This window comes from Eucalyptus grandis, chromosome 3 (assembly GCF_016545825.1).
Source record: "Eucalyptus grandis isolate ANBG69807.140 chromosome 3, ASM1654582v1, whole genome shotgun sequence".
NCBI classification, from domain to species: domain Eukaryota; kingdom Viridiplantae; phylum Streptophyta; class Magnoliopsida; order Myrtales; family Myrtaceae; genus Eucalyptus; species Eucalyptus grandis.
Window position 1 is genome coordinate 10,527,145 of NC_052614.1, and position 26,796 is coordinate 10,553,940.

The 26,796-nt window shown below is 38.7% G+C and overlaps 2 protein-coding genes across 2 annotated transcripts; both read left to right on the forward strand.

Moving 5' to 3' along the window:
- The first annotated feature begins 9,812 nt into the window (after positions 1–9,812).
- Positions 9,813–13,552, forward strand: LOC104436510. The gene is made up of 11 exons (XM_010049303.3): positions 9,813–10,031; positions 10,156–10,266; positions 10,826–10,894; positions 11,209–11,340; positions 11,689–11,769; positions 11,859–11,999; positions 12,088–12,228; positions 12,318–12,551; positions 12,683–12,793; positions 13,388–13,456; positions 13,511–13,552. The coding sequence occupies exons 1-11, from the start codon at positions 9,825–9,827 to the stop codon at positions 13,550–13,552; spliced, it is 1,338 nt and encodes a 445-aa protein (XP_010047605.3). The 5' UTR covers positions 9,813–9,824.
- A 203-nt stretch (positions 13,553–13,755) lies between these two features.
- On the forward strand, positions 13,756–14,708 carry LOC120291632. The gene is made up of 3 exons (XM_039309294.1): positions 13,756–13,884; positions 14,228–14,308; positions 14,398–14,708. The coding sequence occupies exons 1-3, from the start codon at positions 13,756–13,758 to the stop codon at positions 14,566–14,568; spliced, it is 381 nt and encodes a 126-aa protein (XP_039165228.1). The 3' UTR covers positions 14,569–14,708.
- Positions 14,709–26,796: the final 12,088 nt, after the last annotated feature.

Genomic DNA, 26,796 nt, shown 5'->3' on the forward strand with positions numbered 1-26,796 from the left:
GTCCAACGGGTAGTTTGGAAGTGGAGGAGTATTTAAGGAGATCATGGACCGATGAGCAAGTAAGAGACGGAGCGTAGAATTTATAATTCCAAAGTCGAGCGACTTTTGATCATATACTTGTCTCTTGAGAGCTTAAACGTTTGTAATCGTGAGAGAAATACCAAGAGAGTGACTTAGTGAGATAGTGTGATCTACTAAGTGTTTGCACTCGAAGTTGTAATCTCTTGTTGATTGCATATTGGAATCTAGCCAAGAAGGCTGTTATCGTGGGAGAGTGGACGTAGGCTTGGATTAAGCCGAACCACTATAAATCTTGTGTTCTTATTCTCTTCCCTAACTCCTTTATTTTGTTCATACTAGCACTCTCAATGTCCAGATTGTAAAATTTACTTTAGACGAAACAGATCTAGAACCCGACGATAAAGAACGTGATAGATTTAGAATGACACAAGTACATAATGTGACAAGTTTAGAATGAACAAGTTCCGAACGTAGCAGGTTCAGAACAAAGTAAATTTAGAACAAAACAACTTGACATAATGTGACGCAAACTCAAAACATATAATGGCCAATGATCTGGTTTGGATTTTACATTAAACTAGATTTGATCGGCTGAATCTAATTGATTGACAATTAAATCATGAAAACAAGAATTTTCTAGCTAAGAAACTCTATTTATGAAAACTAAAATTCTATTTGTATGGGCAATTAGAATCAATTGGGATTCTACTTTTATTATTCAACGGCTACTAAATTTTCTTGATACTATTTTGTCCAACGGGTATATTGGAATAAAATCCTCTGAATACTGCCTAATGGCTAGTTTAGAAGTGGAAGAGTATCTAAGGTGACAAAGACTGAGAAGCAAAGAAGAGACAAAGCGTAGAATCTAGAATTCCAAAGTTTGAGTGGACTTTGATCATATACACTTGTCTTTTGTGAGTATAAATTGTGTAATCTTTTGAGAGGTATTGACAATGTTATAATTGTGTACATTGGTATAAGATAATGAGTCGTATCCACTAGGGTATAAGCAGCACCAGCTTTAGGAAGAAGTGCTTGGGTATAAGCACTTGACTGTAACCTTTTATTGATTATATAGTAGAATTCAGCCAGTAGGCTGTCAATGTGGGAGAGTAAACATTAGGCTTTATCTAAGCCAATCACTATAAATTTTGTGTGCAATCTTCTTTAACCTTAACTCATTTTACTTAAGTTTGTTACACCTTTATAGGTTATCTTAGAAGTCTAGTGACTTGCATAACAGACTCTGATCTGTATTTAGATTTTGCTAACAACTTATTTTATTTCGCATTTATTTGTCAATATTTTATTTAAACACTTATTTACCCCATCTAAGCGTTCATACTAGCTTTATCAACAACAACTACCACAATCAAGCCAACCTCGACGGCAAAATTGAGCTTGAGATAGCTGCAGTAGTCCCTAATCTCGACACAAAAGGGCTTCTCGCACGCTTTTGCCTCGCAGGCTTCTCACATGCTTTTGCCTCGCAATCCGCCTACCCTGAATCATCTTCTTCGAGTTGATGTAAACCGAGTAGAGGATGATCCACTTGTTCACGTTTGGGATTTGCCCTTCCATTCGCGATGATCAAAAACCCCAGGCAAAGAAGCAGAAGAAAATGGAAGTTACGGAATCACTTGAACAGGGTGGGAAGAGAGGCTTCAATCGATTGGACCATCGTGTGATCGGGCCACATTCCAACGCAACTAATCGGAGAAATTAGGGTTCTAAAGGTTTGCAAGCAGGAGAAGATCAAAACTGATCAGTGTCACACCCCAAAAACTACAAGGGGTAATACAACTGTCCTTCCACCTGATCAAGTAAGTGTTATGATGACACACTATCCCTTACGTTAAATCCAATGGCAAAACCATATAAGAAAGTCAATTGGGAGCTCGAGGAGGAAGCAAAACGTGAATATCCTCACCTATTTGATGATAAGGTAAGTCTAAATTTTGAGGATGAAATTCTTTTAAGAAAGGTAGAATGTAATATTAGGCCATATCTCTTTGATTAGGTCAAAGAAGTGATGTTTTTATAAAAAAAAAGGGAAGGAAAAGGAAACAAAAAAAAAAATTGAAAAGTCAACAAATGAAGGAAAGCGGACTTTAGCTATTTAAAGAAAAAGGAGCACTCAGAAAGAAAGAAAAGAAAAAAAATAGAGAGAGGCGGAAAGAAGAAAGAAAGAAGAAGGAAGATAATGAGGGTTTTTGTCATGTAGATCTCAACAAGCCAGATCAACTACGTATCGCACGTTCGATAAGTACTCGTGTCCTCCGTTTGTCCAATCGAGGTAGTTTTTGGAAATAGAGCTGAAATTTAAAGTTATGTGGGAATTGAGCTGTGAAGTCCAATTTTTATGTTGTGAAGCTTCGGGTTTTTGTAAGAACGGTAGATTATGGCGTTGTAGAGCCGTGGGTTTTAACAGGTGTCATTTTAGAGTAACGTTTTGTTGAAGCGAGATTTTAGGGTTTCACAAGTGAGTTGCGTGTTGCACTTAGGTTTAAGTAATCATTTTGAGTGAGCAATTTATTAATGCGTGTTTTGTTGGAGTGAGATTTTAGGGTTTCGCAAGCGAGTTTCATGTCGCATTTAGGTTTGAGTAATCACTTCAGGTGAGCGATCTGTTAACGCGTGTGAGTTATTTTATGAGTGTTTAAGCTTAGTTTAGTTAAGCCATAGTCAAGATAGCATTTTACTTGGGGAAAATTTCAACTAAGGGCCTGACGTGTTCTCGTTTTTTTAAATAAGAGTTTAAAGTAGACATTGTTTCAAATAAGAGCCCAAAGTGCATTTATTTTCTCAAATAAGGACCTAAAGTGAATCTTGTTTCAAATAAGGGTTTAAAGTGGCTATATCAATCTCAAAGAAAGACTTCAATTCACAATTGATAAGGGCAATTTTGTCTTCTTTTTTTATTTATTGTTTTTTCTATAAAAATTAAACTATATATTTTCTTTAAAAGAACAGAATAGAGACGGGAGGGAGGGCTCTTTCTTGCTTGTGGCCGTTGCCCCATCGTCGGTGGAGCGGTGACGATGGTTGGCGAGGTCGCTAACACCTAAGCGAGAGCCGGTGACCCTTACCAACTGATGTTGAGGCCCTTGCTAGAGGTTAGAGAGGGCGGTGACCCTCTCTCAGATCTGGGCGAGGATCGTTCGCCCTCGCCCCGGCCTGAGAGAGGACATCGGCCCTTGCACAAGCACCGATGGCCTTTGCTTAGCATCCTCGGACCTCACCTCAAGTCGAGAGGTGCTGGGCAAAGGCCATTAACGCCTGTGCAAGGTTCGACGACCCTCACCTAAATCTGGGAGAGGGTCGCCCTCCTCTCTCGCCTCTAGCAAGGGCATGTTGGTCCTTGCCTCAAGTCGGCTAGGGTTGCTAGCCTTCACCCAGTGTGACAACCTCACCAGCCAGGCGTTGCCGCCCCACCAACGATCGGGCGGTGACCATAGTCAAGAGGAGCCCTATCGACTCTGTTTTTTTTTAAAAATAAGTTTCAATTTTTTTTTAAATCTAATTGTCAAACCAAAGAAATCTAATATAATCTAAATTTAAATTGGGTTTTAATGAAAATACCTCTAGTTAGTTGAAATTTTTGCCCGCCACTAAATCGATGAGATTAAACCCTTATTTGAAATAAATATAATCATTTTAGGTCTTTTTAAGACTGATATAGCCACTTTAGGTCTTTATTTGAAATAAAGTTTACTTTTGGTCCTTATTTGAGAAAATGAGTGCACTTTGGGCCCTTATTTGGAATTTTCTCTTTCACTTGATTTTGATGTTATTTCTTGCTTATATGATAGGAATGCAACTTTGTTATATCGAGTGAGCCTTATTATTTGGTTTGAGGTATATCTAGGTGAATGTTTCTATTTATAAACTCATGTCTTGAAAGAGATAAATATTTAAATATTGTATAAGTAATCAAAGCATGTTTGTTGCATAAAAGTTTGGTTTGGGCAATTAATACATTTTAATATTTGAGAATGATTTTATGAAAGCTATTGTGAAATGATATATATGTATTGCTTTGTGAACTGATTTATGGTATGAGTTCTAAGATGACCAAAGAAACATTTTATGAAAAACATTATAAAAGGTTATACATATCGAATTATGAATTTGGTTTATGAAATGATATGATAAATGCTTCATGAAAAAATATTTCTATCCGATGAACTGAATTACAAAAATTATATTATTGGTTTCTAACCATGCTTGACAAGCACACTGATTAGAGAAATGTCGTGGGAAGTGTATTTTATTTGATGGACTCAATTACGAACAAGATGTCATACTCCAAATCCTACAGGGATGAGGGAGTGACATGGCCATCCTTTCACTCGAAGGGTCCAACCTCTAATCACTCAGAAGTCCAGCTTCCAAAAGTCTCCACAATAGCCTTCTCATTCTATTGGCGGCTAACCAAGGATCTTGCAAAAGGTTTGGAAAAAGAGGAGTGAACAACCATAACTCAACGAGTAATGTATCTCTTGTAAGCGGATCGAACATGTACTATGTGTGAGTGTGTGTATATATATACATATGAAATCATTATTGAGTTATTTCTTACTAACAAAAAATAAAACTCCTCTAAACCATCCTCATAATTCAAACATCAATGATCAAGTTCATTGATTAATTTCATTCATAACAACATATGTTATAATATAATACGTGAAAATGATAGGATCTTGCAAATAAGTCAATGTGAATAATACCAAAGAAATAAACGAGGAATAATAGGACGTTAAAGATTTATGTGGTTCGATCTGAATATTGGTACTTATATCCACGAAGAGAGTTAGCAACAAATGATCTATTATAACTGAAAAATCAAAATTTACAATCACTCACACACTTAAGTGTTTCTCATATCTAGATTTAAGTCCAAACCCAAAGTATTTACAAAAAAGAAGAAGATAAACTCATGGCACAAAATCATCAATATTCAAGTCCTTTTAAGTATGCCTCTTCTTCATGCAGCTCTTCCTACGCTCTTTAGGTTTTCAAGAAGATCCATGTTTGGCTTTTATGTGTGCAACCTCTATAGAGAAAAGAAACATTTTCTCCGTTTTTTTTTTTTTTTGTATAAAGTCGTATTTGCCCCCAAAAGTTAAATAATAAAAGAAAGTGTGCCCAACTGCCTATCTTTTGTCATTTAGTGCAAAACTTTTGCAAGTCAATCTTGGAGTCCAATACGCCACCACACTCTTGGACTATTTCGAAGAGCTAACGCCTAAAAATAACAAATCCGAACAAATCTCATTCGGATGAGACTAACAGATTTTGAACAAATCAAAATCTTTGAATGAATCTAATCGTTATGAGTTCAAGTTCGAGATATTAATTTAACAAAGCAGATGTGGATGCAAATGTGGAGGACGCAGTGACAGCGTGATTCGCCAGATGGCGGGCTCCATCGTACATCAGAGAAAGAGCAGCGTGAAGCTCCGGAGGGGAGAGCGAACGAGAGAGACAAAGTAGCCCCAATTTCTAGTTTTGGAAAGAGTGATCCTCCTGGAACTCCTCAAAATCTTTTGAGAGGAACAAAGTACACTTCGGATGTAAGTAAAGGACTTTCTCATGGGGACATTCGGATGCATATAGTTAATGGACTGTTGTTCAGAACTTCAGATGTGTAGAGCAGAAGCAAGTATCATCACATGCTGGCTAAAGGCTAGTATCATCACACGCTGCCGTTGGACTCCTTCCGGATAGGAACAAAGTAGCCCCAATTTCTATGTCTAGAAAGTGTGATCCTCCTGGACCTCCTCAAAATCTTTTGACAGGAACAAAGTACACCTCGGATGTAGCTGAAGGACTTTTTCATAGGGACATTCGGATGCATAAGCTAATGGACTGTCGTTCAGAACTTCAGATGTGTAGAACAAGAGCAAGCCCAGTGGTTTTGAATTGATAATGCAACATGACTCGTTTCTCCCGCGAAACTTCGTTTTAAGTGTTAGGGAAATCCCTTATGATGTTTTGAAGATGACAAAATAAATCAAAGGCTACTAACATGTTTGATGGTTGAGTAATAGACCATGCAGATAATAGAACATGTAAAGGATATTGGTAAAGTCGAAGACGACCGGAAGACTGAACGTAACATATGTCCGAGTATATTCTGAAGATTTCTAGACTTCGTGTCAAAGTCGAAGACCTGCGACTTTAGTGTCAAAGTCTGTTCTACATCGAAGTCTCTACTCGACTAATTCCGGAGGCGAACGTGAATGCTTGAACCGAAGACGGACTCTATCTTTGAAGCTGAACCGGTGAGACCTTAAAGTCTAGAGACCCATTGTAAAGTCTAGAGACCCAGTTGTAAAGTCTAGAGACCCAGATTGTAAAGTCTCAAGACTCATATCGTAAAGTCTCAAGACTCGAGACTTTACATCCAGATTCGATGAATCGTAACTCAAGCCCAATCATACAACGGCTAGTGATCTGGTTTGGATTCCACATCAAGATTGATTTGATTGAAGACAAGATCTTTCTATACGAAGAAGCTTTACTTATGGAAACCAAGATTTCGTTTGTATGGGCGATCGGAATCAATTTGGGATTTTACCTTTGTCACTCAACGGCTACCAAATCTTCTAAGATACGAGCTGTCCAATGGGTATATTGGAAGACGATTCTCCGGGATGCTGTCCAACGGTAGTTTGGAAGTGGAGGAGTATTTAAGGAGATCATGGACCGATGAGCAAGTAAGAGACAGAGCGTAGAATTTATAATTCCAAAGTCTAAGCGACTTTAGATCATATACTTGTCTCTTGAGAGCTTAAACGTTTGTAATCGTGAGAGAAATACCAAGAGAGTGACTTAGTGAGATAGTGTGATCTACTAAGTGTTTGCACTCGGAGTTGTAATCTCTTGTTGATTGCATAGTGGAATCCAGCCAAGAAGGCTGTTATCGTGGGAGAGTGGACGTAGGCTTGGATTAAGCCGAACCACTATAATTTCTGTGTTCTTATTCTCTTCCCTAACTCCTTTATTTTGTTCATACTAGCACTATCAATTGGTATCAGAGCCAAGTGCTCGGTTTATAAAAGTGTTTTTACTTTTGAGCTAAAGATTCTTTATGGCTAGTATGTTGGCACCAGGTCTTATGGAAGGGCAAAGCAACACAAGGCCACCATATTTCGATGGAAGAAAATACAAGCAGAATGGCCAGAAAAGAACAAAAAGAAGAAGATGATGAGCAAGAAAATTTATGCTTGATGGAACATTCAGAATCCGAGTCTCACTCAGACATAGACTCGAAAACGAGTCTCATTCGAACTGACTCGAGAATCCGATGAGGAAATCAAGGGGAGAAATCGAATCCAAAAGAAAAGGAAAAGAATCGTGATCACCTCAAAAGGCAACAAATTGAGGGGAGCTTTGATCAATTATGGAAAAATCTTTTTTGATTGATCGTGATCTTATTATGGATGGAAGGAAAGGTAATTGTGTCAGAATTTATTCTACAAAATCCGGTTAGTGCATCTCTTATTACCTTTTGTCATTAACAAATCTCATATTGATATTATCATTTTATTATGACAAAAATGGTACGTGAATTTTATGATGCATCCGTGATTTTTATTGGATATTTACTGATATAATCGAAGTGAGCTATATTGCATATCTTTAATATTCGATAAAAGCTGATTTTTCGAAATTGTGATTCATGCAAGATATTGTTATCATTCTCTACGTGAATCCATTATCGCTTTTTGATTATGACAAAAAGGGGAGAAGATATGAATATGCATATGTGCTGATTGGTTGATATTATTTATTGCATAATATTGAGCTGCAATTATTTTCTATCTTCTGATATCCTTTGATTTAAATTTTTAAATCTGCATATTCAGAGATTGTTTTGTCATCATCAAAAGGGGGAGATTGTTAGGGAAATCCCTTATGATGTTTTGAAGATGACAAAATAAATCAAAGGCTACTAACATGTTTGATGGTTGAGTAATAGACCATGCAGATAATAGAACATGTAAAGGATATTGGTAAAGTCTGAAGACGACCGGAAGACTGAACGTAACATATGTCAGTATATTCTCAAGATTTCTAGACTTCGTGTCAAAGTCTCGAAGACTGCCGGACTTTAGTGTCAAAGTCTGTTCTACATCGAAGTCCGCTTACTCGACTAATTCCGGGCACTGAACGTGAATGCTGAACCAGAAGACAGACTCTATGCTGAAGCTGAACCTGGGTACAGACCTTAAAGTCTAGAGACCCAGATTGTAAAGTCTAGAGACCCAGATTGTAAAGTCTAGAGACCCAGATTGTAAAGTCTCAAGACTCATATCGTAAAGTCTCAAGACTCAGACTTTACATCCAGATTCGATGAATCGTAACTCAAGCCCAATCATACAACGGCTAGTGATCTGGTTTGGATTCCACATCAAGATTGATTTGATTGAAGACAAGATCTTTCTATACGAAGAAGCTTTACTTATGGAAACCAAGATTTCGTTTGTATGGGCGATCGGAATCAATTTGGGATTTTACCTTTGTCACTCAACGGCTACCAAATCTTCTAAGATACGAGCTGTCCAATGGGTATATTGGAAGACGATTCTCCGGGATGCTGTCCAACGGTAGTTTGGAAGTGGAGGAGTATTTAAGGAGATCATGGACCGATGAGCAAGTAAGAGACAGAGCGTAGAATTTATAATTCCAAAGTCTAAGCGACTTTAGATCATATACTTGTCTCTTGAGAGCTTAAACGTTTGTAATCGTGAGAGAAATACCAAGAGAGTGACTTAGTGAGATAGTGTGATCTACTAAGTGTTTGCACTCGGAGTTGTAATCTCTTGTTGATTGCATAGTGGAATCCAGCCAAGAAGGCTGTTATCGTGGGAGAGTGGACGTAGGCTTGGATTAAGCCGAACCACTATAATTTCTGTGTTCTTATTCTCTTCCCTAACTCCTTTATTTTGTTCATACTAGCACTATCATTAAGAAGTACCATGACCCGACATCTCAAGGTTAGATTAGGAGGGAGCAACTCCTCTCGAGGTTTTCTAATCTTGACGTCGATGGCTGGTCTACGGATCGGAGACTTCAGCTACGTTTCCCTCATACATAAATTTAGCGTCGCCCATGAAATGATTCGTTTTCATCCCACTGAAACCAACCATATAATTTTTATGAACAATATGAAATGGGTTCAGGAAGTCACTGTTTTCTAGAGAACTGTCGAACATGGACAACGAAACGCTTGTTCGACCCGGAAGAACTGTAGCATGCAGATGTGAAAGGGTCAGGAGTCAATGGAGTCGGTGAAGAACCTGTAGAATTGGGTAGCTCCGAGATAAGAGTTTTCCCATTCTCTTTTGATTATTTCTGCGACGTAGATTCAATAATGCACCGGCAGGTAGCTAATTGCAAGTCATTATCTAATGTAGGCAATAAAAAATGCAGAAGTCCGTCCAGGTCAATAGCGTCGTGAAACGCATGCAATGGGGGTAAATATAAATTGGCGGGACATTTGGATTCAATAATGGATCGACAGGTAGCTAATTACAAGTCATTATCTACGGTAGGAGTGATCATGAAGGCAATAAAAAATGCAGAAGTGCTAGGACAATAGCGTCGTGACACACATGCAATGTGGTAAATATAAAATGGCGGGAGATTTGGAGCAATCGTATTATTTTACCGTAGAAATAAACACGTCAAGGCACCGTCCAGCTCTTCTTTTATACTCGACTGGAGCTTCATTCGATCAGGAAAGTTTCACAGCTGCTGCTTCTTAGTTCTCCACAGAGAGAGAGAGAGAGATGGCGAAGAACAACGCTGCATCTGCCGTGGTGCTATGCCTGATCCTCGTATCGACTTCGATGCCCACCTCGGAGTGCTCCAGCATACCGGCTCCGGTTGCCCGGGAGGAAGACGTCCAGTACATAAAGTGCCAAGTCTGCGAGAAGCTTGCGTCCAAGCTGTATCGCCAGGTTCAGAACAAGCGAGATCAGATTTCATTCCAAAAGGTTCGGACTTAGTTTCTTCTGGTGCTGGGTTGCTGCTTCGCGGAAAGCGGAGGAGGACTTGATTTTTGTTCGGATTGGCTTTTGATTGATTTTTTGACCCCCTTTTTATTTTGGTGATTGGTAGATCCCGGAAGAGCAGATAAATGAGATTGCCCGGAACCTTTGTAATTTGGAGGAGGAGGAAGCTGTCTGGATTCGCAAGATTGATCTTGTTGAGAAAGGGGATAAGTTAATGGTATAGCCGTTAATGCAAATGCTTGGTGTTCATCACTCTGCTATATATATGCACGTTTCAGTTTTCAGATATCATCATATACATTAGGATTAGCACTAGAGCTAACCTGAGGAGATTGACAAGATTATTCATCATCGTCATTGCTAAGAAATCACCTTGAAGTGAGAACCAAGGCTGCTGCGAAATAGGCTCGATTGTTTCGTGGGACTTGTCGGCACCTTGAACACAAAAGCGCGTGCACAATTGCCCGAGCTATGAGCTGGTCGTCGGCACATGCATGCCGAACATGGTATTAGGTGGTGCATGTTGCATGTTAGAACTTGAAGTCATCCCTCATTTGCATAGGGAGAGAGTGATGTACCAGCCCACACATTTCATTTTCTTTATGCTTTTGCATGTTTTTGTCGGTTCGTTTTAGTCGTGAGCTTCATTACAAGCGTTCGACAGACAAGTAAAGCGCGACTATGTCGATGCGCTACTCTTTTTGCATGCCAATACATATAGATGGAGAGGTTTGTACATAACCACACCATTTTCAAGTCTGTTACTTCTATTTCAGCTTGAAGAAAAGAATGCTGAAGGATATTGCAATTCTGAGTGCAAGACTCTGCAAAAAGCTTGTGAAGATGTGAGACTTTGGTGCTCTTACCCTACTCATTACTCAAGTCATTGTTTTATGTGGATTCTAAACTTCGGTGGCATCTTGTCAATTGAACTCGATCAACCTATTTGTCCCCTGCGATCTTGAACATAAGTTTTTTCTCTGCCCCTCGCCTTAATGTCGATGGAAGAATGGCCGGATGAACTTTCTCTGTTCTTTTCAGTAATTGGATTACTCTAAGGGGAACCTCATGCCATTGAAGCATTCTTTGTGCTTTCACTTCTGATTTGCAATAGACGCCACGTCCACATTAAAACTGTTCCTTCAACTGGAAAGTGCAGGTCGCGAAGGACGCTGAGGGTATTTGTGCCGAGTATTTAAACTCAAAAAGCCCCCATAGTGATGGAATGGTCGATTTTCTCTGCAAAAACGCCACCGACGCATGCGATTCCGAACCCCCTCCGCTTCCTAAGGTACATTTCCATCGTGCTGGTGGAACTCAGTTTCATTGTATTAGCGATATTCAAATAACTTTCCCTAAAAATGCAGAAACTTTCGGTAATTAGGCTTATGAAGATAGATGCAACCCAAACAATATGAAGGGATCGGTTCTTGTTGGCTGATGCATACTATGCCCCTATTTCTCATCTTTACTGTCTTGCTCTTTGCACGAACCATTCTGCTTCTCAAATGCCTTGTCGACCTCGTTGCACGTCATAAGATCATGAGAACATTTCAGATACGTATGGCACTAGAGCGCGCATCTGCAAACCGATCTTTGAATAGGATCTTACGCATTTATCCCCGATGCCGTGCAACAGGATAGGACTCCCGGAGAAGCTTTCATGCCCAAACCATCAAAGGAGGCCAACGTGGAGAGGAACGCGAAATCATCGACCGAGGTAATCGTTTAGCCACAGCCCTGAAGTCGTACGCGACACCCGATGCTTTTGCTGTACCCAGACTTCACGCTGGTCACGTTTCCTTACAGAGCACGCTGGGAGCCCCCGGCATGAACACGTGCTTGACGGACGAATCGACGAACAAGAAAAACTCCGGCGAGGAAGACGGAGACAAGGGCACACACTCGGAGTGCTCCAGCATACTGGCTCCGGTGATGTCGTCGATGGAGGTAATCGTTTCCCTGCCACCCTGAAGTCATACGCGACGCGCGATGCTTTATTGTATCCAGACTTCACACTGGTTGCGTTTCCTTACAGAGCACGCTGGGAGCACCCTGCACGAACATGTACTCGATGGACGAATCGGCGAACACGAAAAATTCTGGTGAGGAAGACGAAGACAAGGGTACACATTCAGAGTGCTCCAGCATGCCGGCCCCAGTGACGTGGTCGACGGAGGTAATCGTTTCCCCACAGCCCTGAAGTTGTAGGCGACGCACGATGCTTTTACTGTATTCAGACTTCACACTAGTTACGTTTCCTTACAGAGCACGCCGGGAGCGCCCTGCACGAACACGTACTTGACGGACGAATTGACGAACACGAAAAACTCTGGCGAGGGAGACGAAGACAAGGGTACACACTCGGAGTGCTCCAGCATGCCGGCTTTGGTCGCCCGGGAGGAAGACGTCCAGTACATAAAGTGCCAAGTCTGCGAGAAGCTCGCGTCCCAACTATGTGACCAGGTGCAGAAGAAGCGAGCTCAGATCTCACCCGAAGAGGTACGGACTTTGTTTCTCCTGATGCTGGGGTTGCCGCTTCGCGGAATGCGGAGGTGGACTTGATTTTTCTTCGGATTGGCTTTTGATTGATTTTTTGGCGGTTTTTTTTTTTTTTTTTTGGTGATTGGTAGATCACGGAGAAGAATATGACTGACATTGGCGAGAAGCTTTGTAATTTGGAGGAGGAGGAAGCTGTCTGGATTCGCAAGATTGATATTGTTGAGAAAGGGGATAAGTTAATGGTATAGCCGTCAATGCAGATGCTTGGTGTTCTTCACTCTGCGATATATATATAGATATATGCACGTTTCGCTTTTCAGATATCAGCATATACATGTGGATTAGCACTAGGACTAACCTGAGGAGATCGACAAGAATATTCATCATCATTGCTGAGAAATCACCTTGAAGTGAGAACTAAGGCTGCTGCGAAATAGGCTCGATTGTTTCGTGGAGCTTGTCAGCACCTTGAACGAAAAAGCGCATACGCAATTGCCTGAGCTATGAGCTGGTCCTCAGCACATGCATATGAAGCGAAGCAGGATTAACTGTAACATGGACATGGTATTAGGTGGTGGTTGTTGCATGTTAGAACTTGAGTCATTCCCTCATTTGCATAGAGAGAGAGTGATACACCAGCGCACACATTTCATTTTCTTTATGCTTTTGCATGTTCTTGTTGGTTCGTTTTAGTCGTCAGCTTCGTTACAAGTGTTCGACAGACAAATAAAGCGCGAACAATGTCAGATGCTTTACTCTTTTTGCATGCCAATACATATAGATGGAGAGGTTTGTACATAACCACACCATTTTCAAGTCTGTTACTTCTATTTCAGCTTGAAGAACAAAATGTTGAAGGATATTGCAATTCTGAGTGCAAGACTCTGCAAAAAGCTTGTGAAGAGGTGAGACTTTGGTGCTCTTACCCTACTTATTACTCAAGTCATTGTTTTATGTAGATTCTAAACTTTGGTGGCATCTTGTCCATCGAACTTGATTGACCTATTTGTCCCCTGCGATCTTTGCCCCTCGCCTTAGTATCGACGGAAAAAAGTCTGGATGAACTTTCTCAGTTCTTTTCAGTAATTGGATTACTCTCAGTGGAACTTCATACCATTGAAGCATTCTTCGTGCTTTCACTTCTGATTTGCAGTAGACGCTACATCTACGTTAAAATCGTTCCTTCAACTGGAAAGTGCAGGTTATGAAGGAGGCTGATGATATTTATGTCCACTATCTTAAAGAACCCAACCCGCAAACTGGTGGAATGGTCGATTTTCTCTGCAAAAACGCCACTGACGCATGCGATTCCGAACCCCCTCCGCTTCCTAAGGTAGATTTCCATCGTGCTGGTGGAACTCAGTTTCATGGTATTAGCGATATTCGAATAACTTCCCCTGAAAATGCAGAAGCTTTCGGTAATTAGGCTTGTGAAGATAGATGCAACTCAAACAATATGAAGGGATCGTTTCTTGTTGGCTGATGCATACTATGCCCCTATTTCTCATCTTTACTGTCTTGCTCTTTGCACGAACCACTCTGCTTTTCAAATGCCTTGTCGACGTCGCATCATAAGATCACAAGGACATTTCAGATACGTTTGGCACTAGAGCACGCATCTGCAAACTGATCTTTGAATAGGATCTTACGCATTTATCCCCAATGCCGTGCAACAGGATAGGACTCCCGGAGAAGCTTTCATGCCCAAACCATCTGAGGAGGCCGACGTGGAGAGGAAAGCGAAATCATCGACCGAGGTAATCATTTCCCCACTGCCCTGAAGTCGATCGCGATGCGCGATGCTTTTGCTGTATCCAGACTTCACACCGGTTACGTTTCCTTACAGAGCACGCCGGGAGCGCCCCGCACGAACACATACTTGATGGACGAATCGACAAACACGAAAAACTCCGGCGAGGAAGACAAAGACAAGGGTACCCACTCGCACTCGAAATTGGTACGCGGATCCTCGAAGGAGGCCCCCCTTCCTTCAGAGACCCGCAAGACGGAACTGTAATGCCCGAGTGTCAGACAGCAATGCTTGTGCCTTTAAGTTTATAGTCTTTTATGTCCAGCCACTGTATCGTTATGTAATGCATAAGGCCCTTTAGGAGCAGAAGATTTCAGAGTCGTTCCGAGAAGAGCTCTTTGGCCATAGTTTCTACTGTAAGACAGCTTTATATCCACAGCAATTGTACCCTCCACCGGGGTGGTGTCCAAATTCCATATAGGTGGAATTCTATCTAAAATTTACGAACTTATTAATGTGAGTTGCAAATTTGGGAAAAATTTGTCTTAAAAATTCTAAACCTATTGTGCTTTTGCTAATTCGGTTTTAAACTTTTTAATTGCGCTAATTGAGTTATAAACATTTTCATCTACCAATTTTGGCCGGTGACATGTATGTTGCCCATGCGATTGGTGTTAACGTAAATAATTTTTAATAATACTTCAACATATATTTTTTGAATTTTTTTTTCTTTCTCTTTCTCTTTTCTTCTTCCATTCCTCCTCTAGCGGGTCGCCAGACTTGGCAACCATCATTGGCCTTTGGCGAAGCTCGCCTAACCAACCACAGGCAAGGGCAAGCCTAATTATTACTAACATACAGACAGAGAGTGAAAAGGAGTTTTTTTGTCTAAAGAAGTGAACCTAATTATTTTTGCAACTTAATTAACAAGTTGGAAGTTCCAAATTTATATTGCCAATAGGGTAGGGCCATCAAATGGGTGGGTCAGGTCGGGTTTGGGTCGAGTCGAAAATGGTCCGACCCATATTAACCCATTTTCATGTAATGTAAATTTGATAACCTATACCCAACCCAACCAATACCCGACTCATACCTGACCCTACCCATATTATCGATACACATTAATATTTAAATCAATCTAGGAAAACCCACTCTCATCCATTTAATCCACTTTAAGCTCTTCATACACACATGTGTGTGTGTGTGTGTGTATGTTATTTGAATAAAAACTTCACATCAAATTTAAAAGGTAAATTAAACAATAAAAATTAGTAAATAAAAAAAGTAAAAAAAAAAAAGTTAAATTAAAATACTTTTGAAAAATTCTCGATAAGAAAAAGTTTGATTAGTTAATGATTGACATGAAAATAATATTTGCTTATAACAAATCTTCTGTGATGCGAGAATGCGTAATTTCTTAATTGTGATTTATCAAATTGAAATTGCATTATAATGTTTAGAATTTCTATTTCGATATTGATTGAATTTCGATCTAGACAACTTCAAGTTTCCTCTAAAAGTACTTCTCTCGATATGTATATGGATATCTATCTATCAAAATATTTAAAAAAATCGATTTTTTTTTAATTATTTATTAAAAATTTGGATTATTATTATTATTATTTTCTTTAATTTTCCTTTCTTTTTCTTCTTTTCTTTCTTCTTCTTCTTCCTTCTTCTTCCCTTTGTTCCTCTATCAACGGTGACTGGTTCGAGCTCTATCATGGCCGGCAAGGTTGCGGCTCACTAGATCCAAGTGAGCCCAAGCTCAGCCCAAGGCCGGCAAGCTCACGACTCGCCAAATCCGGGCAAGCTTTAGACTTGCCGACGACCGGCGAGGCTCGAGCCTCGCCCGGCTGGTTGACGGCTTCGTGCCGGTCACCAGCTAAGGAAGAAGGGAGAAGAAAGGGAAAAAAAAAAGGAAAGAAAAAAAAAAAAAGAAAAGAAAGATGAAATATAAAAATAATTCCAATTTCGATTTTTATATAAAAAAAACATTTTTATAAAGTTAAAGGTGTAAGTTAGGTTGGAAATGGGTTTTAAGTCCAACCCATTTAAAACCCATTTAACTAGTCTCTTTAGAATATAAATGGCCCATATATGACTCATTTCAAAATGTAAGTAACCTATATATGACCCATTTAAATGGGTCAAATATAGGTCTAAGATCCATTTTGACACATCTACGATAGGGAAACTTGGACTCCACCTTTCACAGTCCAAATTCGTTCAGTCGGCTTTTACATAAAATGGCATGAGTATAGTGAATTTTTTATAGTCATGGTTCATAGGCCTCTTGAGAAGGCCCAATGTCATACAGAATGACAATGCCAACTTTCATAGTCCAAATGCCGAATTATGTCCCAAAAAAATCGAACAGGTCAAAGTCAAAACTCGCATGGTCGATCTCTATTCTAGTCACTTTCTCCCAATTTTTAATGGTAGAAGAATTGGCATAATTTACCTCCTTGCCGGCGGAGATTACCCTAGTCCAATATGCTTCTTCATAGGTATAGAGGGCCGCAAGGTTAGGTCTAATTTCCACTTCAAACATGTTCAAACCCATCTTCTCTACTAACGAGCGAGGCACCGTGATTTGCGGATTAAGTAATTCATAATGAAATTTCCAATAAACTCCAATGGATAATGTCATTGGAAGAGTTCATTTTCATATATGTTTTTTTCAAATTTAGCGGTGATTATTCTTTTAGGGTTCTCTCTCCATGGACTGGCGGAAGAGGGGAACCTTACGCAATTGACCACTCCGGCAACATGCGCATCGAGTGGTTGGACAAGCACGTCATCATTTTGGATCGAGAGTTGACCCATAAGGAGATCAGAGCTTGGTCTTCGGACACTTCTTGGGCATATCCACTATGAGCAAAAAGGGGCTCTTTTCATGAGTTTCTAGGATGCCTTCATGTCTTATGTTAGTGTCGTTTTAATTAATTATTTCTTGCTTGTTTGATGAGTTTGATGAATGCTCATTTATCTAATTTTAATGTATATTGTTTATCCTTAGATGGCCTTTTCAAGGGTGTGCTGCCTCTTAATAGGCTCACAGCTAGCATGCCCAAGAAGATTATGTGATGGAATTCTGAATATGATGGAATCAATATGCGTTCGCATAGTGTGTACTTTTCATAACAACTCACTCATTCCACCTACTATGATGCATCCGCTCGCAAAATCTCGTGATCTCTTCGATGACCTGGGGAGGGAGGATAAGCGACGGGGGCACTTTCATGGAATTTGGAAGTGGCCCTTTGAATCGTTTGGTTCCTTGAAGGTGATGTTTTTGGAGGGTGATTCACAAGGACAAGTTGAATTTTCAATTCGACGAGAGGGGTTTCTATGTAGGGATAGTTTTTTAACAAAAGAGTTACCGGGTGCTTGTGAAGCTAGGGTGAAATATTGATTCAAAATTGTACCTAAAAGAATGATCGTCAAATGCTTAGGACCTCCTAACATGTCAAATAATGTCTGATTTTATACTTTTATTTCCCGGAACAAAAAAAAAAGAAAAAGAAATCCGTTTGGTAATTTTTTTTATTCTCGAAAATAGATTTGAAACAGAATTAAGAAATAAAGAAAGATTGCTTCTTTATTCCCCGGAACAATCTAGAATCAAACATTTTTTTTTTTTCTTCTTCTTCTTTTAGCTTGTCATCGGCCTTAGCAATGGCCAATGACCTCGCCCGAAAGGTCACCAGCTCCTTGCAAGTCTGGTCATCGGCTATGGCTGAGGTTGGCGACTAACTAAAAGAAGAAGAAGAAGAAGAAGAAGAAAAGGAAAAGAAGAACAGAAAAATGTAATAAAATTATTAAAAAAATAAAAAAATTCTAAGTTACAAAAGAATTTGAGGATCGTATTAAATGCATTTCTATTCCGGAAATAAAAATTTTAGATAGTTACCAAATATCTTCAAATGCTCAAAAACTCATCTAGGAAATAGAATCACATAAAACCATTTATGAATGAAAATTGCTTTCAAGAACATAATAGTTATCAAACACACCCTTGATTGTCTCATAATCCATGATTTGTTAGCCTGAACATACTTGAAAATGCATTTTTCTCAATTTCCAAGACGGCATTAATTCATCGTGATCATTGTATCTACTATCTTTTAGTACTTCAAGAAATCTTCATAAACCAGTTAGGGCGCGAATAATAACCATTCTAGCTAAAAATTGATTTTAAAAGAAAAATATATTTTTCTATTTTTATTCCTAGATGAGTTTCTGAGTAAAAATTCATGTATGATAACAACGCAAAACTTATGTTTCCAGACTAGAATTTCATTTGATAACAACACAAAATTTCTACCTCTCGAGGGGCGGCATATGGCGGCGCGGATAGCCATGGCAGATAGCGGGTGGGTGGCCAACTAGTAGAGAAGACAAGTGGTGAGAAGAGTTATTATTTCTCATTTCTATTCTAGAAATAAAAAAATAAAAATTACTTCTCATTTCTGTTTTGAAAAAACAAAATTGCGTCATCAAACAAATTTTTCTTCAAGAAATAAGTTTGGAATAGAAAAATTGTTTTTGAAACAAAAATTTTGCATTGTCATGCGCGCCCTTAGCTATCAAGGTAAGACTATTCCTTGGATATGACTTAGGTCGATTAAGGATGATATCATGTGACAAGTTGAATTTGCAATTCTAATGTAAGAAGATGGGGCCGGCTATTCCGTGATGCTAAATGGTAACTAATTCACTCTTTCCCGTAACATTAGTTATCTCATCACGCCTTGACTTTAAGCTCCCTTCTAAAAAGTATATGGTTTTTCTTCCAATTGTCAAAATTTCTCCCTCCCAAGGGGCGGTAGATGGCAGCGGCGGATAGCCATGGCAGACAGCAAGTGGGTGGCCGACTAGTAGAGAAGACGAGTGATGAGAAGAGTTATTATTTCTCATTATGTTCCAGAAATATTAAAAAAAAAAAAATTACTTCTCATTTATGCTTTGAAAAAACAAAATTGCGTCATCAAACGGAATAAGTCTGAAATAGAAAAATTATTTCTGAAATAAAAAATTTTGCATTGTCATGGGTGCCCTTAGCTATCAAGGTAAGACTATTCCTCGGATATGACTTAAGGTCGATTAAGGATGATATCATGTGACAAGTTGAATTTGCAATTCTAATGTAAGAAGATGGGGCTGGTCGTTTTGAGATGCTAAATGGCAACTAATTCACTCTTTCCCGTGACATTAGTTACCTCGTCACGCCGACTTTAAGCTCCCTTCTGAAACATATATGATTTTTCTTCCAATTGTCAAAATTTCTCCCTCTGGTCGTAGATGGTGGCGGCGGCGGACAGCCATGGTAGACAACGAGTGGGTGGCCGACTAGTAGAGAGGACGAGTGATGAGAAGAGTTATTATTTCTTATTTCTGTTCTAGAAAAAAAAATTTACTTCTCATTTCTATTTTGAAAAAACGAAATTGCATCATCAAATAGATTTATCTTCCAAAAATAAGTCTGGAATAGAAAAATTGTTTATGAAACAAAAATTTTGCATTGTCATGCATGCCCTTAGCTATCAAGGTAAGACTATTCCTCGGATATGACTTAGGTCGATTAAGGATGACATCATGTGACAAGTTGAATTTGCAATTCTAATGTAAGATGATAGGGCCGGCCATTCCGCGATGCTAAATGGTAAGTAATTCACTCTTTCCCGTGACATTAGTTACCTTGTCACGCCTCGACTTTAAGATCCCTTCTGAAACATATATGATTTTTCTTCCAATTGTCAAAATTTCTCCCTCTGGTCGTAGATGGCGGCGGCGGCGGACAGCCATGGCAGACAGTGGGTGGGTGGCCACTAGTAGAGAGGACGAGTGATGAGAAGAGTTATTATTTCTCATTTCTGTTCTAGAAAAAAAAAATTACTTCTCATTTCAGTTTTGAAAAAACGAAATTGCATCATCAAATAGATTTATCTTCCAAAATAAGTCTGGAATAGAAAAATTGTTTATGAAACAAAAATTTTGCATTGTCATGCATGCCCTTAGCTATCAAGGTAAGACTATTCCTCGGATATGACTTAGGTCGATTAAGGATGATATCCTGTGACAAGTTGAATTTGCAATTCTAATGTAAGAAGATAGGGCCGGCCATTCCGCGATGCTAAATGGTAAGTAATTCACTCTTTCCCGTGACATTAGTTACCTTGTCACGCCTCGACTTTAAACTCCCTTCTGAAAAGTATATTGTTTTTCTTCCAATTGTCAAAGCATGCGTTTGAAAAATCGTGAGATCTCCCACTCTGACTTCACGAACAACAACATTAAACATTTTCCGCTTTTTCATGAGTTCCAATGTCAGCTGGCCGGTGCGGACTGAGAGAGCGCGTGGAAAGTTTTGCATGGTTGGGAAAAGCTGGACTTTTGCACTTTTTAAATTAGGAAAGGGGAGAACAAGATCAAACATATCCAACTACGAAAAATAAACACACAAACAAACAAGTACCAATTAAGTCGCAAACGCTAAAGAAATTAAGAATTAGGTCTGACAAAGTAATCTTATCCCCAAGGCCTATGTGGATGTCCTTGGATCACAATTTTAAGTAACACGTAGCTCCATTGTAGATCATTATCGAAATAGAAAAATGGGATATAAGAAATGGGCTAGCGCCGCCCTCATAACTCGACGCGTATAGCGCATGTATACTCGTATTATATATATGATAAACTTATCTCACCATGGAGACACGTACTAGAACATCTGCATAATCATATACATGTATAATACATGAGCAATGAGCATATTTTTAGGTCTATGCAAAAGACAGGAGTGACGACATGATTGATGTGTGCAAGATTCTTCTCGAGAAAAGGCAATTCTTGGCGCAAATTTAAGATTTGCATTTTTGGGTCCTTTAATCATGAGGGAGAGGGAAACAAAAGCAGAAAACAAAAAGAACAAGTTGAAGAGAGAAGAGAGAGAGAGAGAGAGAGAGAGAGAGAGAGAGAGAGAGAATTTAAAGAAAAGGGAATTTATTAGAAACGATCATTTCCAAGAAGGTGATTGTAAAATGATTGTGATAATTATTGTGAATGGGCTTGAAATGCGATTGGGGGTCAGGCTTTTTGTGGAGGTCCAAGAATTATAGTCTGAAATTTATAAACCATGATACAATTGTGAAAGAAAGTTGAAACAAAGGACGCTCATTTGTGCTTTTTAAATATTAATTTAAGAATCTTCACATCGACCGCTAGGAAATTTCCTAGACAAAGAAGATATTATTGTATCTATTACCTGTTCGAATGGCTAGGGCAAGGGCTGCACCGCCTTGCCCTAGCAAGAACTGTTCCAACCGTGTCTGTACCAAGGACATACACGTCGTGACATTACATTAAAAATTCTTCATATCGCATGCTTCAATTTACGTAAATCTTAAAATCCTAGTATATTACCCTCTTGAATGGACCTTAATTCTTTCTTTTGTTTTTTTAATAAAGCAGGGCGTCAAACATTTTGGCTCAACCAAGTCTCACGAATGGGTGCAAAACATTATGTTCACATACATCGAGTGAGACTCCAGCCACAAATGATGACTTGACCCCTAAAATGAGTCTAATCGGATGGAAGGCATTGTGACTTGAACATGAAATGTGTTGTGCTCGGACCCTCATCCTAGTATGTTTTGATTTCAACTAGATAATATAATCTGGCTTTGATTGCCTCACGAATCATTTTGAAAATTCTGTATCGATAGATGACAATATGTTTCAGAATTGTGAGTACCATAATGTCAAAATCTCTTCAAAACAAGTAGTTCTATGATTAAGCAATTCAATGCTTTCTCCTCGTCGAGATTTATTTAAACTTGGAGGATAGAAAATGGAAGATCTGATGCGTAATTAAAGTTTTTGAATGCAGTTTGATGTCCAGAATTTTTATTCGCATCTTAGCCAAGGGTTTGTTCAAATCTTTCGTCCGCGTCCCGTTGCCTGTTGGCAAAAATTATTAGGTGATGACATCACATTGATACGAGACTCATATGACAATAGTATCATGTCTTAATAGTATGAGAAGGAAAATCTAAACTCTAAGTTGGCATAGTTAGTTGAGCCATCATAGAATTTCTAAATCGGCAACTAGAAGCAACAAATTCATATCTTAGCAACCGAGTGTGAATCACATATTTGTATTTTATGCACCGCTAGGGAGTTGATCAGGACTCTTCGCTCTTGTCCATAGATTATCAAATAAATGAAAAATACACAAAGAAAAATGCAAAAAGAAAAAGAGAATACAAAAGAACAATAGATAGAGTGATTATTCACTTTACTGAATTTACTTTTTCACTAGCTTATATCGGGAGTGGTAAGATTAAAAAGATGGATTAGGAAGGTCAAAACATTAACATCTTTTATTCACTCTCTTGAAAGGATTTCTATCAACTGGGTGCAAATTGCTCTGAGTCATAATCATCTACATAGGCTAAATGTCCAAATTATTTAGTTCATGAGACTAGTAAGTTGTCCCGTGAGCCTCTAGGTAGTTAACCTTATGATTTTGTATGCGCGTGCTCATACGCCTGAATTACGAGAAAAATAAAGGATGGACATAATAAAAATTGCATCTTCTAGATTTAATCTTCCCACCGCCTCCCCCACCATTGTCATTTGTCATCTCTGCCAACCTCTTTAGCCTGTCTTGGCCGCATTACACCACTAGCCTATGTCGGCAATCTCCCTGTCTACTCGCGCGCGAGCACACGCATACAACTAAATTGAATGAATCGGCTATACCTTTTGATAAAATTGACATCTTCCTTGAGATAGCAGATTCTAACAATATGGGAGTTAATAATCCCATTGAGATTGCAACCTATTTTTATTGTTTGAGGTGTGAGGCTGTATCACAGAGGGAGGGAGGGAGAGAAGCTTATGATGGGCGGCAACGAAGGGGCTGGGACGACAAGTTTGAGGTAACGAGAAGAGAGCAAAATAACTGCGAGGCGCGACGATCAGGGAGAGATTTTGGGGTTTTCGTGGCAAGTCTACAAAATAATAATAATAATATATCATTTTAGGTCAGTGCCGTCGATAGTAATGAAAAAAGATTCCAATCCTAGAAAGGAATAAATTCAAAGAGAAATTGAGAAAAATATTACAATTTAAAATATAGGAACATAATAATGGAATACTTCATTATTTACGTGAAAAATGAATCATTGGTGTTCTTCAATGTAAAGAATAGAGTCCTGCCATGTATCTTCTGAGGTAAGATGAGATACCATAACGTGAAGTCAGAGTTAGATTATGTTGATTCATATCTGACCTACTCCAAGTGCAGAATCCATACACCATTCTTAAAGTTATCTTTAATATTTTCTAGCCCTCTAGGGCGTGATCGGATGATTATTCTAAAGATTGCAACGTGGCAATTTTTCAATTGGTCATAAATCTTCCTAGAAAATTCCTGACCAGTGAGGGGCCACACTAATTAGCCTATTTTGACGCCTTCATCTCAGTAATATCACAAAATTGTGGAATGCTTGATTACATGGCCTACACGCAATGGCTCTTTCTACGCATGTTCATGTCCTCTTTTTTTTTTTTTTTTTTTGTTAATATGATCGTACGAATTAATGTTATTAATTGAAGAACAGTCTCTATTTGCGTGATGCAAAAGCCACCAGATGAGCACCAAAAAAAAAAAAAAAAAAACGAAAATCAGTCTTTGACCGCTTCATTCGAATCACCCGTAAATTAGGCAAAGAATGCAAGCTAAGACGGCCGAGTGAGACGACACAGGAACAAATCGGAAGCAGATTCTGTAGTGCGAATGCTGAGCAGGCGAGTGACAAGGATGGCCCTTCCGCTAGAGCAGACGTTGACACAGTGAGCTGTCTGAAAACCCTTACGAAATTTTTCCGACCATCGTAGTACAAACCGATTTCTTAAACTAGGTCTAATGTCTAACTCGAAAGGGATACTGAAAAGGCCAGCTCCAGTTGTACTCTTGTTTTATTGCAGGCTGGGAAAGATAAATTAATGGGGATTTTGAGTTCCTCACCAGTTTCTAGGGTACTTCCTTCGCATGCTACATTTTAAGCAGTTGGCACCATTCCACTTAGAAGAAAATTAAGAATCTAGCTAATTCTTTTTTCTCCAAGTGATTAAGGTACTGATTGCCGTGGGCACCTAATCACATAACCCAATTTGTGCAAGCACACGCTTGTCTAATGCTCAAGGTTATAAGTCGATAATCCTCCGGTTTGGCAGATAATCTACCCGGTTCCCACAATTCCGACAAACCCGAACAAACAAAATGGGGTAGTTTCGAGGCTGGTCCGAGCAATTAATAACGGCTTGATCTTGTTTTTTCTTGTTTTGATCAGATGATTTAGTAGAAAATTTTGCTTTTGCTTTTGCTTTTGCTTTTGCTTTCTTAAAGTGATCACCCCCTTTGACCATGATGGAGACCCTTCCTAGTCTTCTTGCTGGTAATAGAAAATTTGTGATTATTAAGGTTAACCCTGGTGCTCGAGGGACATGAGTTTAATATTTTATTAATATTCTTGATAGCCAATTCAATGACCAGCCAGAGAGATGTGTGGTCCATTGTTGTCAATCGGAGAACAACCCCCATTAGAAAATTGTACTTTTTAACCGCACCAACATAGTTTATCTACGAACAGAACATAATCTTTTCAAAAAAGGGAGGTAAATTCAGCCTTTGTTGGTTGCAGACCGTTACCTCGTCAGTCGGTTCTCTTCCGAGGAACAACTTTTGTTTAAGTGATGTTATGTAATTGAAGTTAATATAGAGAAACATGCGCTTATTACGTATCCAATGACGGAGGCTGCTGCTCGCGTACAATTACGTATCCAATGATGCAAAGCTGCCGCTCCGGTGATGCTCGATGCAATTTTTAGTAGATACAAACTGTAATTTATAAGGTTTCACGTAAATTTTTTATCTCTCGTCCTTCCTAGTCATATTATTACAAAACTTTCCTAATAATAGGCCCTATAATATCCCGATTTGTCTTTCAAGTACCAACATTCTTCAGAAACTTTCGTGTCATTTTAGACAATTTGACACATGTTCGATATTTTCGGACATTCTCCAACATTTAGTTAACACGTGTTGAAAAATCCGACACCTAGTCAACTTTCTCGACACTCTTCAATGTCGAGTTGGAATTCTAAAATGCAAGTTTCCAACACGTAATTCTAGCTCACGATGTCAATTTAAAATTTTTTCAATAAATAAGAGGTCAAATGTGTGTGTATATAATAAATAGAGAAAAAAAAACTAATATTCTCTTTTATTCTAACTCTCACTTTTGATGGTACATAATTCACCTATTAAGTTTTTTTTTTCTCTTTTCTTTCAACACATCTGACACATGAGTTCAGAATGTGAATTGCTTGTTTTTTTTCCTCTAAGTTTTATAGATTATTGAAATGAAGTTGAATTTTTTAAATCGAAACAATGAATGATATTAATAAATGGTAAATTAATGTTTTTAATGTAAATTCATTGTGAGCTTTTTTATTATTTATTTATTTGTGAATTTGAATCAAATTAATTTGATTGAAATAATCATAAAAATGATAATTTATTATGTATATAAAAATATACATTTAATATACAACATGTCTCAACGTGTCGAAATTCTCTAATTTTTTAAAAATGACGTGTTGCATGTTATGCATCGGTGTTGGTGCTACTTAGTCTCTCTCTCTTTTTGTTCTTTTTTATTTTTATTTTCTGGTTTAGTCCTCACTACTGTGCACCATGTAGACTCGACCCAAGGCCATGTGATCGTTTTCTTCCTTCTCATTAAATAATGCAATCTATTCATCACAAATCTTTCTGTTGAAATTCTGGCACAGGGAACTTTTCTTGATCTTGAGCAGCACGTCCATGATTTGAACAAGCATCTAATTTCTTATCTCCTTTTGTCCTTCAATTTTCTAATTCAAGCTTCACCCTTTTTTGCTCTGAAATCATGTTGTTTATTGCCGTCGGTCAGCAAATCGAATCCACGCTAACTACTCAATCTGAGACAAATATTCTGACAGTAAGCCTTTGTGTTCATAATGCAACAAAACCATTTTCATCATTTTCTGCACATTAACCTATTTATGGACATGTGTAATGTAAATGAGGTCTGTAGGATATTGAGGATTTTTTTTTTTTTTTTTGGTCTAGTAGGGTATTCAAGATCAAAGATATATCTTTTCTATCTTAACATCGCATCATTAAAACAATGCATACCCAAGAAAACCCAAATATTTTCTAATGTTCTTGATAATATCAACCACACATAAAACCCTAAAATGCCACAAATCTTGTTAAAGAACCAAGAGGTAATTAATGTTAGATGCACGCGTAAGTGAATTGTATTAGAAAAATCCCACATCAGAGAATTGATGTGGTTTAAAGTAATTAATATATCATAGTTGGTTCATAACTCATTGGCTTAAGCTTTTGAGTGAAGGTGGATCCAATTGGATATA